The sequence below is a fragment of the Gopherus evgoodei genome, unplaced genomic scaffold (genome assembly GCF_007399415.2).
Source record: "Gopherus evgoodei ecotype Sinaloan lineage unplaced genomic scaffold, rGopEvg1_v1.p scaffold_34_arrow_ctg1, whole genome shotgun sequence".
In the NCBI taxonomy this organism is placed as follows: domain Eukaryota; kingdom Metazoa; phylum Chordata; order Testudines; family Testudinidae; genus Gopherus; species Gopherus evgoodei.
Window position 1 is genome coordinate 3710771 of NW_022060016.1, and position 13922 is coordinate 3724692.

The 13922-nt window shown below is 65.1% G+C and overlaps 1 protein-coding gene across 8 annotated transcripts in view; it reads left to right on the top strand.

Annotated features, from left to right (window-relative positions):
- Nucleotides 1–5861: 5861 nt before the first annotated feature.
- DMPK (DM1 protein kinase) overlaps nucleotides 5862–13922 on the top strand; it is a 36404-nt gene continuing 28343 nt past the window's right edge. For 4 of the 8 annotated variants that reach the window (XM_030544573.1, XM_030544578.1, XM_030544577.1 and 1 more), the window contains exon 1: nucleotides 5863–6180. In XM_030544573.1, coding sequence (XP_030400433.1) covers nucleotides 6021–6180 — 160 coding nt within the window. In that variant the 5' untranslated portion in view covers nucleotides 5863–6020. Of the gene's footprint in view, nucleotides 6181–13922 lie in introns of all 8 variants that reach the window. The other 4 variants (XM_030544571.1, XM_030544572.1, XM_030544574.1 and 1 more) reach the window with 2 other exon arrangements.

Sequence of the window (13922 nt, forward strand, 5' to 3'; positions counted from 1 at the left end):
AGGCTGCACCAGGCCCCAGCACCAGAATTCACACCCAGCCCCTTGGGCAGCGCCTGGGCTCTACTGTCAGGATTCGCACCCAGCCCCTCGGCCTCACCTTATGCACCTGGGCCCCAGCGCCAGGATTCACACCCAGCCCCTCAGACAGCGCCTGGGCCCTGGCGCCAGGATTCGCACCCAGCCCCTCGGGCAGTGCCCACTGCCATGCAGAGGAGCTGTGAAAGCTGCCAGGGGGTCAGGCGAGGGAAATCAGCTCCTTATCCCATCCCCTTGAGGCCCACCTTGCTTTGCCTAATCCCCTGCCCCACCCCGCACCAGGGACAAGAATGAGCTAGGGGCGCCACCTTGTGGCTGATTGTAGAACTGCAGAAATGCGAGACGCCCACGCGAGGTATGCAGGGACGCGCACTGCCTAGTGGTTAGAGCGAGGAGGGAGGGGGGTTGGGAGCCAGGACTCCTGGGTTCTATCCCCAGCTCTGTGAGGGGAGTGGGGTCTAGTGGTTAGAGCAGGGGGGCCGGGAGCCAGGACTCACCTTGCTCTTCCACAGTCTCCTTGCCTGCCTGTCCCGTTTTCATGCCTCCTTGCGGCGGGGGTGGGGTGTCGCTCACTCAGCCCGGGGGGTAGATCCTGCAGCAGGTGCAAGGCCAGAGGAGTCTTCTCTGGTGGCCAGGGCTTTAAGGGAGCTGGGGAGCCTGCAATTCCCCCGAAGGGCACAGGGGGGCACTGTTGCTGCAGGGGAAGGTGGGGGGGGGCCTGAACTGCCTGTAGCGGGCCGCGGGGGCGGGACGTAGCCTACGGCGTGAACCTTCAGCCCCCTGGGTTCCATCCTCAGCTTTGGCAAGGGAGTGGGGTCAAGTGGTTAGAGCAGGGGGCTGGGCGCCAGGACTCCTGGGTTCCATCCCCAGCATATGTCCACAAGATAAGCATGACATTATTTAGCTGTGCATCCTCCTCTCCCTGCCTCCAAAGCCCAGCAGTTCCCCCCCCCCCACCCCTGGCTTCAGCATCCAGAGCTGCCTCCCAGGGACACCAGCCCTCCTGGGCCTCCCCACCTGCTCCTGGCCCTGCTTAGCTTGAGGAACCCACCTGAGCAGCAGCACCTCCCCGCCTGCTGCATTGCGTGTCCCTGGGGGCTTGCTGCTCAGAGCAGCTTGGGGGGGGGGCTACTTTTACTCTGGTCCTGCCCTTTCACAGCCCCCCTGCACCTGCCGGGATCCCATCGGGCGTGGGCATCGCTCTGCCCAGGTGGTGTAGCTGGGTATGTGCATTCTGGCCTGCCAGCCCCACCCTGGCTGCAAGGGCCGGCCCAGACTGACTTCTGCCAGCTCCACCCCTAGTCTAGCCATCCGGCTCGGATTCAGGCAGCTCCCAGCTCCCGGAGGCCTGTGTTCATCTACCACCCCCCTTCCTCCGGAAGGCAGCCAGCTTTGACATGAACCCCGAGCAAAATTGTCCCATGTTCTGCGAACCAAGGGGGCAGCCCTGGCTCGAGGCCCTGGGCTGTGTGGGTCACCTCATGTCCCATGGCCCTGGGCAGGTTCAGAGCTGACCAAGGGCAAATTGGAGCATGTCTCAAAGGCAGTGGTCGGCCTCTTAGCCCAGGGACAAAGAAGAGGGCACAGGAGAGGTCGTGCCTGGGGGCTTCTGCTTCCCCCGTTCCAGAGCACAAGAACGAGGGAACCGTCAGTGAAATCAAAAGATGGTCAATTCCAAAGCAATGAAAGGAAAGACGCGATTAGCCTGTGGAACTCCAGGACCCATGAAATCGCTGAGGCCAAGTGCTTCACAAGATTCCAAGCAGGAAGATGGATCCCGACTGTGTTGCCAGTTCTAACAATGACTGCTAACAGTTTTTGGAAGGGAGGTAAAAGCCTCATGCTTCAGGCTCAGGTAAGCTCTGGCTACCCGGGTCGAAGAGGCTGTTTTGCGTCTCCATCTGGAGCCAGCCGCTGTTGGAGGCAGGTTCCCAGGGTAGAGGGAGCTGGGATCAGATCCAGTCCGGCACGGCCCGTGGGTCTGTGGCTGTTTAAGGCAGAGGTGGGTAAGAGGGGAGGGCAGGAGTGGACTAAGGTGTGGGGCAGAGAAAGGTGCTGCGATATGAGCCACAACACAAGGATGAGGGGCGCGTGGCAACGTTGAAGGGAAATGATACAAGGAAAAGACTTGATTATGCAGTGGGCCTGTGGAACTCACAGCCACTGGATATCAGGGAGCCCCCCTGAGCGGTTCAGGCTCCAAAACAAGGAGCGGCTGTTTATGTGACATACAGAGCGACACTCCAGTGGGTTAATAAGAGAAGGGCCCATCACTGAGCTGGGGGCGGGGTTGCAGGTAACGTCCCTTGGGCCAGTTCTCCAAGCACTGCCCACTAGAGCTGTTTTTTCACCTTCCTCTGAAGTGGCTGGTGCTGGGCACTGCCAGCGGTGACAGACCTAACTCCAGCCTAACTCTCCAAACCGCCTCCCTCCGGGCTTCTATCGCCACTTTTGGGAGGGGATGGAGCCTAGTGGTTAGAACAGGGGGGCTGGGAGCCAGGATTCCTGGGTTCTATTCCCAGCTCTGTGAGGGGAGTGATGTCTAGTGGTTAGAGCGGGGGGGGGGGCGTGGGAGCCAGGTCTGCTGGGTTCTATTCCATAGCGCAGTATCATTTCTCCTTCCCACCTCCCTCCACCCCATCCCTATTCAGTTGTGTACAGCCGGGAGGAATTAACACTGCCCGACCACACAGAGGGACCCGGGCACTGCCCTCTTAATGCCACCCACCTGCCCACTCTGCCCTCGCTCCACTGAGGGGTCACCACCACGCGGGGGTGGCAGGGGGGAATGGAGCCCTGAAGGGTTAATGGAGAGCAGGTGAAGGGTTAACCAGCTGGATAAAAGCATGAGGGTGGCGTGGGGATAGATAGATAGATAGATAGTTGGGGTGTATGGGGATAGATAGATTAGACAGAGGTGATGGATAGATGGATAGATTAGATAGATTGGTGTATGGGGATAGAAAGAGAGAGCAGGGGGTGTATGAGATAGATAGATAGATGTATTAGGTAGGTAGATAGTTGGGGTGTCTGGGGATGGATGGAATAGACGAGTGTATATGGGGATGGACAGACGGGTGGGCGGTGTTTGGGGATGGATGGATGGATAGGTGTGTGCAGGTGGATAGATGGGTTTATATGAGGATGAACGGATGGATAGATAGACCGATACACGGGTGGACAGACAGACGGGTGGATAGGTGTATGGGGGCGGGGGCGGATGGACAGCTGTGTCTGGGGTGGGTGAATAGATGCGGACGGACGGACGGGAGGATGGGTGTGTAGGGAGGCGGACAGACAGCTGTGTCCAGGGTTGGATGGGGGGATGGATGGACAGATGCGGACGGACAGACAGACGGGTGGATGGTAATGGGGGGAACGGGGAGAGGTGGACTGGAGGACGGGTAAGCAGGCAGGCAGAGAGCTGTGCCCGGGAATGGGTGGATAGATGCGGACGGACGGACGGATGGGAGGATGGGTGCATAGGGAGGCGGACAGAGCGCCGTGTCCGGGGATGGGTGGATAGATGCGGACGGACGGACGGGTTATAGGCGGGCAGGTGGGCAGAGAGCTGTGGCCGGGGATGAATGGATGGGTGGATGGATGGATAGATGCTGGTGGATGGACGGGAGGACGGGTGAATAGGGGGGCAGAGAGCTGTGCCCGGGGATGGGTGGATAGATGCGGACGGATGGACGGACGGACGGGTGTATAGGCAGGCGGGCAGAGAGCTGTGCCGGTGGGTGGGTGAATGGATAGATGCGGACGGACGGACGGGTGTATAGGCGGGCAGGCGGGCAGAGAGCTGTGCCGGTGGGTGGGTGAATGGATAGATGCGGACGGACGGACGGGTGTATAGGCGGGCAGGCGGGCAGAGAGCTGTGGCCGGGGATGGGTGGACGGATAGATGCGGACGGACGGACGGGTGTATAGGCGGGCGGGCAGAGAGCTGTGGCCGGGGATGGCTGGATGGATAGATGCGGACGGACGGACGGGTGTATAGGCAGGCGGGCAGAGAGCTGTGGCCGGGGATGGATGGATGGGTGGACGGATAGATGCGGACGGACGCACGGGTGTATAGGCAGGCGGGCAGAGAGCTGTGGCCGGGGATGGATGGATGGATGGGTGGACGGATTTATGCGGACGGACGGACGGGTGTATAGGCGGGCGGGCAGAGAGCTGTGGCCGGGGATGGCTGGATGGATAGATGCGGACGGACGGACGGACGGGTGTATAGGCAGGCAGGCGGGCAGAGAGCTGTGGCCGGGGATGAATGGATGGATGGGTGGACGGATAGATGCGGACGGACGGACGGGTGTATAGGCAGGCGGGCAGAGAGCTGTGGCCGGGGATGGATGGATGGGTGGACGGATAGATGCGGACGGACGGACGGGTGTATAGGCGGGCGGGCAGAGAGCTGTGGCCGGGGATGGCTGGATGGATAGATGCGGACGGACGGACGGGTGTATAGGCAGGCGGGCAGAGAGCTGTGGCCGGGGATGGCTGGATGGATAGATGCGGACGGACGGACGGACGGGTGTATAGGCGGGCAGGCGGGCAGAGAGCTGTGGCCGGGGATGGCTGGATGGATAGATGCGGACGGACGGACGGGTGTACAGGCGGGCGGGCAGAGAGCTGTGCCAGGGATGGGTGGACGGATAGATGCGGACGGACGGACGGGTGTATAGGCGGGCGGGCAGAGAGCTGTGGCCGGGGATGGCTGGATGGATTTATGCGGACGGACGGACGGGTGTATAGGCGGGCGGGCAGAGAGCTGTGGCCGGGGATGGCTGGACGGATTTATGCGGACGGACGGACGGGTGTATAGGCGGGCGGGCAGAGAGCTGTGGCCGGGGATGGATGGATGGCTGGACGGATTTATGCGGACGGACGGACGGGTGTATAGGCGGGCGGGCAGAGAGCTGTGGCCGGGGATGGCTGGATGGATAGATGCGGACGGACGGACGGGTGTATAGGCGGGCAGGCGGGCAGAAAGCTGTGGCCGGGGATGGCTGGATGGGTGGACGGATAGAAGCGGACGGACGGACGGGTGTATAGGCGGGCGGGCAGAGAGCTGTGGCCGGGGATGGATGGATGGCTGGACGGATTTATGCGGACGGACGGACGGGTGTATAGGCGGGCGGGCAGAGAGCTGTGGCCGGGGGTGGCTGGATGGATAGATGCGGACGGACGGACGGGTGTCTAGGCGGGCAGGCAGAGAGCTGTGGCCGGGGATGGCTGGATGGGTGGACGGATAGAAGCGGACGGACGGATGGGTGTATAGGCGGGCAGGCGGGCAGAGAGCTGTGGTCGGGGATGGCTGGATGGATAGATGCGGACGACGGACGGGTGTATAGGCGGGCAGGCAGAGAGCTGTGGCCGGGGATGGCTGGATGGGTGGATGGATAGATGCGGACGGACGGACGGGGGTATAGGCGGGCAGAGAGCTGTGGCCGGGGATGGATGGATGGGTGGACGGATAGATGCGGACGGACGGACGGGTGTATAGGCGGGCGGGCAGAGAGCTGTGGCCGGGGATGGCTGGACGGACACAGACGGGCTGGCTCCGTGGCGTGGGGGACGGCTGGCTCCGCTCCGGGAGCGGGCGCGGCGGCAGGGAAGGGGTTAAGCGCCCGCCCCCCGCCCCGGGAGCTGTACATGGACAGTGGGTGCGGCCCCGCCAGCCCCCGCCCCCTGGCCCGGGCGGCTCCGTCCGCTGCGCTGCCAGCCCGGGGCAGGGCGCAGGGAGCCGCAGGCCAGGCCGGGGAGGTTCGGGGAGCCGCGCGGGGCCCGGGGCCGGCCGGGGGCTGCGATGAGCCCGATCCGGGCCAGGGGGCGCTGAGCCGGGCGCCCATCCCCGTGGCTTCGGCGCGCGTGGCTGGATGTGAGGGAGGGGGAAAGGGCTCTGCCGACCCACGCGCGGGGGGACCCGCCGGGCTCGCGTCCGTGTCCCCGCCCTGCCCCCCACCCCACGAGCGCCCGCGATGTCCGCCGAGGTGCGACTGAAGCAGCTGGAGGCTCTGGCGCTGGACCGGAGCTTCCTGGGGCTGGACACGCTGCTGGACCTGCTGCTCTGCGTCTCCCACGAGCTGGGCGCCTCGCCCCTGGCCCACGAGAAATACATCGCGGAGTTCCTGCGCTGGGGTGAGCCCGCCGGACGCCGGGGTCCCTCCCCGGACGCGCCCTCCCACGCCCCGGACACCCGGGTCCCTCCCCGGACGCGCCCCACGCCCCGGACACTTGGGTCCCTCCCCGGCAGCGCCCCACGCCCCGGACACCTGGGTCCCTCCCTGGCCGCCCCCCCTCACGCCCCGGACACCTGGGTCCCTCCCTGGTCACCCCCCCTTCACGCCCCGGACACCTGGGACCCTCCCTGGCCGCCCCCCCTCACGCCCCGGACACCTAGGTCCCTCCCTGGCCGCCCCCCCTCACGCCCCGGACACCTGGGTCCCTCCCTGGTCACCCCCCCCTTCACGCCCCGGACACCTGGGACCCTCCCCGGCCACCCCACCTCACTCCTCGGACACCCGGGTCCCTCCCCGGCCGTGCCTCCTCACGCCCCGGACATCCGAGTCCCTCCCTGGCCGCCCCCCCTTACGCCCCGGATACCTGGGTCCCTCCCTGGCCAGGGTGGCATATCAGGGGGCATGCAGCTTGGTGGGGTGATGATGCAGGGGGGCGTGGTGCTGTGATGAGTTGGGGGTGCCTGGAAGCCCATGGGGAGCTGGGGCTGGTGGCCGGGCAGTGTCATGAGTTTGGGAGGGCAGGAGGGGTCTCACATTGTTGGCAGCATTTTCCTTGGCATCTCCTCAAAGCCCCCTAACGGCCTGGCCCAGGGTGGGCCAGGAACAAAGATAAACCTGCCCTGCCCCCCAGGGCAGCCCACTTACGGAGGAGAGCCGATGAGTCACTCGCGCAGGCCCAGGGCACTGGGCAATTCACTGAGGTGGGGGGAACCGGGGCATGACCTCGCTGACCCTGCCCCCTCAGCTCCTGAGAACAGTGGGCCCCCCAGTGAAGAGCAAATGGCTCGGGTACTGGGGAGAAGGCTGCCAGGTGTGGGGCGAGTCCCTCAGGGCCAGGGGGTCTGTATCAAGATACCCCCCCAGTGAAATCAGCGACGGGTGCCCAGTGACGAGGGGTCCAGGCTGGGGTGGGTCTGGTAGGGGGACACCTGGGTGTTGCAGATCCGAGCTTTCTTGGGGGTCTGGGTTGGGGGTGTGTGGAAGTTCTGGTTAGCCTGAAGCCTATATCGTGGGCCGGAGCCCCAAGCCCCACAGATGATTCCGCCTTATGAGTGGGATGGGGCTCAGGGCAGGGCAGGAAGCCTGTGGGATCCATGCTGCGGAGTGAGGGGGGCTCCAGCCTGGTATCACCAGATCGGACAGGCGGCCGCTGGGTGTCAGGGGAGGGGTCCCCCCGGCAGTTCCAATCTGGCCTCCAATAACCAAAACCTGCCCCTTGCCGATCCCCCCCCATCCCCCACATGTGAAGTGAGTTTGTTGGACTCAGCCCAGTTCAGAGTTGGCCTGTGAGCTTCCAGCCCCCGCCTGGCCCATGGAGATGGAGCCTCACGGAGTGCGGTTCCCTTGGCAGGGGGGGACAGCACCTGCTCGGGGGGAGCTTCAAATCCAGGCCTCTCTCGAGCCTGCTGCCCAGTCAGTGTCCGACGCTCCCAGGGGGTGAAGAGGGGGCTGCCGGGCCAAGACCACTGGCTGGCGCTGAGGGCTCTGGGAGGAGAGTGGGGTCTAGTGGTTAGAGGAGGGGGCTGGGAGCCAGGACTCTGCTCTGCCACAGCCCATAGTCAAGTCCCTTCCCCTCTCTGTGACTTACTTTCCCTCCAGTGGCAATGAATAGGGAGGGCAAGGAAGGTTCATTACTGACGTCAGGGGAGGTCGCCACCTCGGGGGGGCAGCAGGGGAAGGACCCCAGGGTTCTGTTCCTGGGCAGGGTGGAGTTTTTGGGGGAGGAGCTTGCCTAAGGCAGGGAGTGCCCATAATTCTCTAGACCTCCCTCTCCCTGCCCCTCCTTGGCTCTGTCTCTGGCGGGCAGGGAACAGGCTGGTTCAAAGGAGCTGCCTGCAGCAGGTACCAGGCAGGTCCCTGACCAAGTGCTCCGCCAAGAGGAACATGCTGTGGGCAGAAGGGGTGGTCCCACCCACCTGGCAGCAGTTATGCTCCCTCCACCCCCCCCCCCCCGGGGCAGACCCAGGGGTTAGGCCAGGAGAGGAGCTGGGAGCCAGGACTCCTGGGTTCCCTGCCCAGCTCTGGGATGGGAGTGGGGCCTAGTGGTTAGAGCAGGGGGAGTGGGAGCCAGGAGGGGAGCGGGGCAGCGTGCTTCCAGCTGGGAAAGTTTAGCGTCCGGCTCCTGTGTCCCTGGGTAAGGGCTGGGCTCTGGCTCCGGCGGTTGCTCCAATAAGGAGAATTGTCTGATGTGTTCTCCTAGCCCCTTGCAGAGCTGGGCGGGCGGGGGGCCCTGGCTTCGAAATGCGGATGAGGAGGCCCAGAGAGGCCACGTGACAACCAGAGAACCCAGGAGTCCTGGACATGTGCCGTGCAATCCATGGGCTGGGAATCCTCACCCCCCAGCCACAAGGCAGGATGTAGGCCCAGGAGCTCGGGCGGAGGGCTGGAATAGCGGGGCTGGGGTGGGGGCTGGACTGGGGGGTAACAGGGGCGTTGTCTTCTGAAGTGGAGGAGTCTTGCAACTGTCAGGTGATGTCTTGGAAAGGAAAAGACTCATAGTCTGAGGGCCAGCCCCCTGCTGTCCCTATCCTGTGCTCCCCCCTACCCCCAGCTCTGCCGGTGCCCTTCACTCCCGACCCGCAGCCCCCTGCTAGCCCAGCCCTGGGGTTCCCCCAAAACACTAGCTTGCAGATCTCCACCCAAATTGACCCCCAAAGTTTTCTGAAGTTTCAAGGCCAGCTGCCCCCCCCCAAACTCTCTCTTGTGCCCCTTGCTTTGCTCTCTCTGCCTTGCTCCCTCCTCCCCAACCCCTGGCCTTCCCCCGCCCCCCCTCCCAGCCAGGCCTGGTGCATTCCAGACCCCCATTAGCATCACACAGCTGCTATTGTTCAGCCTGGATGGAGCCTCATGGCACAGGCATGCCAGCTGTCCCAGGGAGGGGGGGAGTCTGGGCAGAGCCAAGCCCATGTCCCCGGGGGTTGGCATCCTGGCCAGGCAGTGATGGAGTCCCTGGAGGCAGCTGAGAGAGCCAGGAGAAGGGGCACAGGTTGTACCCACAGGCTGCTGGCATTGCTCCGTTCTCTGTTGAGTCCCTCCGGCGTGGAGACTTCAAAGCACCCAAGACATTATCCCTGCTCTCAGGATTATGGGACAGGACTGGCACTCAGGCAGAAGGTGTTCAAGGAATGAAAATTGCAGCCACCTCTGGTGTGGGGCACAGCAGCTGTGTAACAGCCACTCAGCGCTGCAGTGTGGAAGTGAGAGGCGGTGAAATGGGGTTACCGGGGAGCTTTCATGAGCACCTGCCACTGGTTCCCCGGAGATGCCAATGCCGAAACAGGCCACAGGCTGAGCTTCCCTCTCCCTCCTCTAGGGGGAGCCCTTATGGGGCTAAGCTGGGGCTTGTTGGCAGGGTGGGGACCCACCAAACCCCTCCCTCCAACCTCATCCCCAACTGGGAAATGGCCAGTCTTTGGGCCTCTGGCCATCTGTGCCCCAGGGTGGTGGGTTCCCTTCCGAACCCAGCTGGCCAGGGGTGATTCACCCCATGTGCTGTTGATGGGGCACTGCTGTGGCGAAGCTCGCAGCGCTGGAGCCCCCCAGCTCTGTGCTGATGGGGCACTGCTATGGGGAAGCCCGCAGCACCAGGGGTCCCAGTTGGCCAATGCCAGGGGGAAGACTGCGCGCTGGGGATCCCAGTTGGCCAGTGCTGGGGGAAGCCCGCAGCGCTGGGGGCTCAGTAGGGCATTGCTGCCTGGAAGTTCACAGCACCAGAGCCGGAAGGCCCCCACCTTCATTCGCTCCTGCCAGCCTCGTCCCCGAGTGGGATCCCGGCGGGAAGACACTGGGTTTGGCAGTGGCTGCTGGCCGCTCCGCCAGGCCCACTGGATCCGCTCCTTATGTGGACAAGCTGGCAGAGCCGCCCCTGCCCCTGGGCCTGGCCTGCGCCACGTGCTGTCGCAGGGGGATTTGTTGTCTGCGTGCTGGGAGTTTGTGCAATGCCATAAAAGGCCGGCTGCTCTCGCCACTGCCTCCCCCACCCCCCTTGCTCTGCGCTGGGAGCTCAGTGCCAGGCTAAACACAGGTCCCGGCCCTGCTGCTTACGAGGAGCCAGCAAAGCCCAGCTCAGGGGAGCGGGCTCCAGCGGCCTTAATATCAGAGCAATGCCCTGCCCCACACAGCGCCCCCTGCTGGGAGAGGCTGGGGCTGGAGTAGCCAGGAGCTCCCCACACAGACGGCTCCTGCCCTGCTCCCCACAGCACCCCCTTCTGGGAGAGGCTGGGGCTGGAGTAGCCGGGAGCTCCCCCCACAGCCAGCTCCTGCCCCGCTCCCCACAGCACCCCCTGCTGGGAGAGGCCGGGAGTGGAGTAGCTGGGAGCTCCCCCCACAGGGAGCTCCTGCCCTGCTCCCCACAGCGCCCCCTGGTGGGAGAGGCTGGGGCTGGAGTAGCCAGGAGCTCCCCCCACAGCCAGCTCCTGCCCCGCTCCCCACAGCACCCCCTGCTGGGAGAGGCCGGGAGTAGAGTAGCTGGGAGCTCCCCCCACAGGGAGCTCCTGCCCTGCTCCCCACAGCACCCCCTGCTGGGAGAGGCCGGGGCTGGAGTAGCCAGGAGCTCCCCCCCACAGCCAGCTCCTGCCCCGCTCCCCACAGCGCCCCCTGCTGGGAGAGGCTGGGGCTGATTTGTCTTCCCAGTGAAGGGAGGACAGGCCATGAATTTTACCATGCTGCAGTAGGGCTCAGTGGTTAGAGCAGGGGGGGAGCTGGGATCCAGGACTCCTGGATTGTACCTCTGGCTCTGGGAGCGGAGTGGTGTCTAGTGGCTAGAGCAGGGGGCTGGGAGCCAGGACTTCTGGGTTCTGTCTCAGCGCTGGAAGGGGAGCATGATCTAACTAGCGCTCTGGTCGGGCCCTGACTAGATCTCTTGCTGTAGAATCAATTCTCCCCCCTACTTCCCAGTTCTCCGGGCTCCGGTCACCAGGCCCAGGGCTGACCCCACTGCCTGGGGGCCAGAGTGTGGTTAGAATAGTCAGTGGCTCCATCATCTCTTGGGGGATCCTGGAGAACTTCTGGAGCAGCACAGCTGGGGACAGGGAAAGGGAGCAGGAAGTGGAGAGGGAGCTGGGGGGCGCTGTCATGCACTGGTGAGGGTGCAGGGGGGCTGGTGAGGCGTAGTGCACTGGTGGAGGCAGGGAGCTGGGGCGGCGCTGTGATGCACTGGTGGGGGTGGAGGGGGAGCTGGGGGGGCGCTGTGGTACATTGGTGGGGGGGCTGGGGGGACGCTGTGGTACATTGGTGGGGGCAGGGAGCAGGGGGTGGAGGGGGAGCTGGCTGAGCGCTGTGATGCACTGGTGGGGGTGGACGGGGAGCTGGGGGGCGCTGTGATGTACTGGTGGGGGTGGAGGGGGAGCTGGGGGGCGCTGTGGTGCACTAGTGGGGGCAGAGAGCAGGGGTTGGACGGGGAGCTGGGGGGATGCTGTGGTGCAATGGGGGGCTGGGGGCACTCTCGTGCACTGGTGGGGGTGGAGGGGGAGCTGGGGGACGCTGTGGTACATTGGTGGGGTCAGGGAGCAGGGGGTGGAGGGGGAGCTGGAGGGGCACTGTGGTGCACTGGTGGGGGTGGAGGGGGAGATGGAGGGCGCTGTGCTGCACTGGCGGGGAGCGGGGGGGTGCTGTGGTGCACTGGTGGGGGTGGAGGAGGAGCTGGGGGGCGCTGTGATGTACTGGTGGGGGTGGAGGGGGAGATGGAGGGCGCTGTGGTGCACTGGCGGGGAGCGGGGGGGTGCTGTGGTGCACTGGTGGGGGTGGAGGGGGAGATGGAGGATGCTGTGTTGCACTGGCGGGGAGCAGGGGGGTGCTGTGGTGCACTGATGGGGGTGGAGGGGGAAATGGAGGATGCTGTGGTGCACTAGTGGGGGTGGAGGGGGAGCTGGAGGGCGCTGTGTTGCACCGGCGGGGAGCAGGGGGGTGCTGTGGTGCACTGATGGGGGTGGAGGGGGAAATGGAGGATGCTGTGGTGCACTAGTGGGGGTGGAGGGGGAGCTGGGGAGGGCGCTGTGGTGCACTCGTGGGGGTGGAGGGGGAGATGGAGGGCGCTGTGGTGCACTCGTGGGGGTGGAGGGGGAGATGGAGGGCGCTGTGGTGCACTGGCGGGGAGCTGGTGGGGTGCTGTGGTGCACTGGTGGGGAGCTGGGAGAGTGCTGTAGTGCACTGGTGGGGGTGGAGGGGGAGCTGGGGGGCGCTGTGGTGCACTGGTGGGGGTGGAGGGGGAGATGGAGGGCGCTATGGTGCACTGGTGGGGGTGGAGGGGGAGCTGGGGGGCGCTGTGGTGCACTGGTGGGGGTGGAGGGGGAGATGCAGGGCGCTGTGGTGCACTGGCAGGGAGCTGGGGGGGTGCTGTGGTGCACTGGTGGGGGTGGAGGGGGAGATGGAGGGTGCTGTGGTGTACTGGTGGGGGTGGAGGGGGAGATGGAGGGCGCTGTGGTGCACTGGCAGGGAGCTGGGGGGGTGCTGTGGTGCACTGGCGGGGGTGGAGGGGGAGATGGAGGGCGCTGTGGTGCACTGGCAGGGAGCTGGGGGGGTGCTGTGGTGCTCTCGTGGGGAGCTGCGGGGGGCACCGTAGTGCACTGGCAGGGGCAGGGAGCAGGGCGGGGTGTAGCCCCTCCAGGCCTTAGTTTGTGTATGGAAAGTTTCAGGCGCAGGAATTTCCGTTCCAGGCACAAGCCCCGCCACGGGCCGGCTGGAATCTGAGAATCGCAGCGAGCCCAGATTCCCAACCCCGCCACGACCCGAAATAGGAGCTGGAGGAAGGGGCGGGGGGGATCCTGTCAGCGCTCCAGGCCTCCCGCGAAGCTGCCTCCTCCCCCACAGAGAGGGCGGGGTGGGGGGGGTCTGGTGTCCAAAAATAGACCCACGTCTTCACTAAAGTGTTGCTAGCCACTGCTCTCCTCCCAGTGCCAGGCCTTGGTGGGGGCAGCACTCGGCGCGCAGGGCAGGGCCTCTGCCCCTCCCGGTTCTGTGCAGCACCTGGCGCGCTGGGACCCTGATCCCCGCCAGGGCTCAGGGGTGATATTCATAATTCCTCTTCCTGCCCTCCCTGTTCATTGCCACCAGCGGGAGAGTGGGGCACAGGGAGGGGCTGTCACAGAGCAGAGAATAGAACCCAGGAGTCCTAAAACCACTACACCCCATTCCTCTCCCAGAGCTGGGGAGAGAACCCAGGAGTCCTGGCTCCCAGTCCCCTCTTCTAACCACTGGATTTGTTAGGTGTCTCTAAAGCGAGCGGGTCGGACCCAGCCCCCTCCTGGCTCTGCTCCATTTTTCCATGAGGTTTTTCTCATCATCTCGCTAGGAAGCCGCGGCCTGTGGAGCATTTGGGGCGTGGCAGGGACAGGGGCATTTGGGGCACTGTGAGGACGGAGGGGCGTGTGGGCATGACAGGGACACGGGTGTTCAGGGCATTGTGGGGGTGCAGGGGCCTTCAGGGTGCTGCGGTGGTGGAGGGGTGTTTGGGACATGGCAAGGATAGGGGCCTTTGGGGTGCTGCGGGGGTGGAGGGGCGTGCGGGGCATGTCAAGGATAGGGGCCTTTGGGGTGCTGCGGGGGTGGAGGGGCGTGCGGGGCGTGGCAGGCGCGTTCTGGGCACTACCAGGGTGGAGGGGCCTGCGGGGCACGGCAGACACAGGGGCCTTTGGGGCGCTGCGG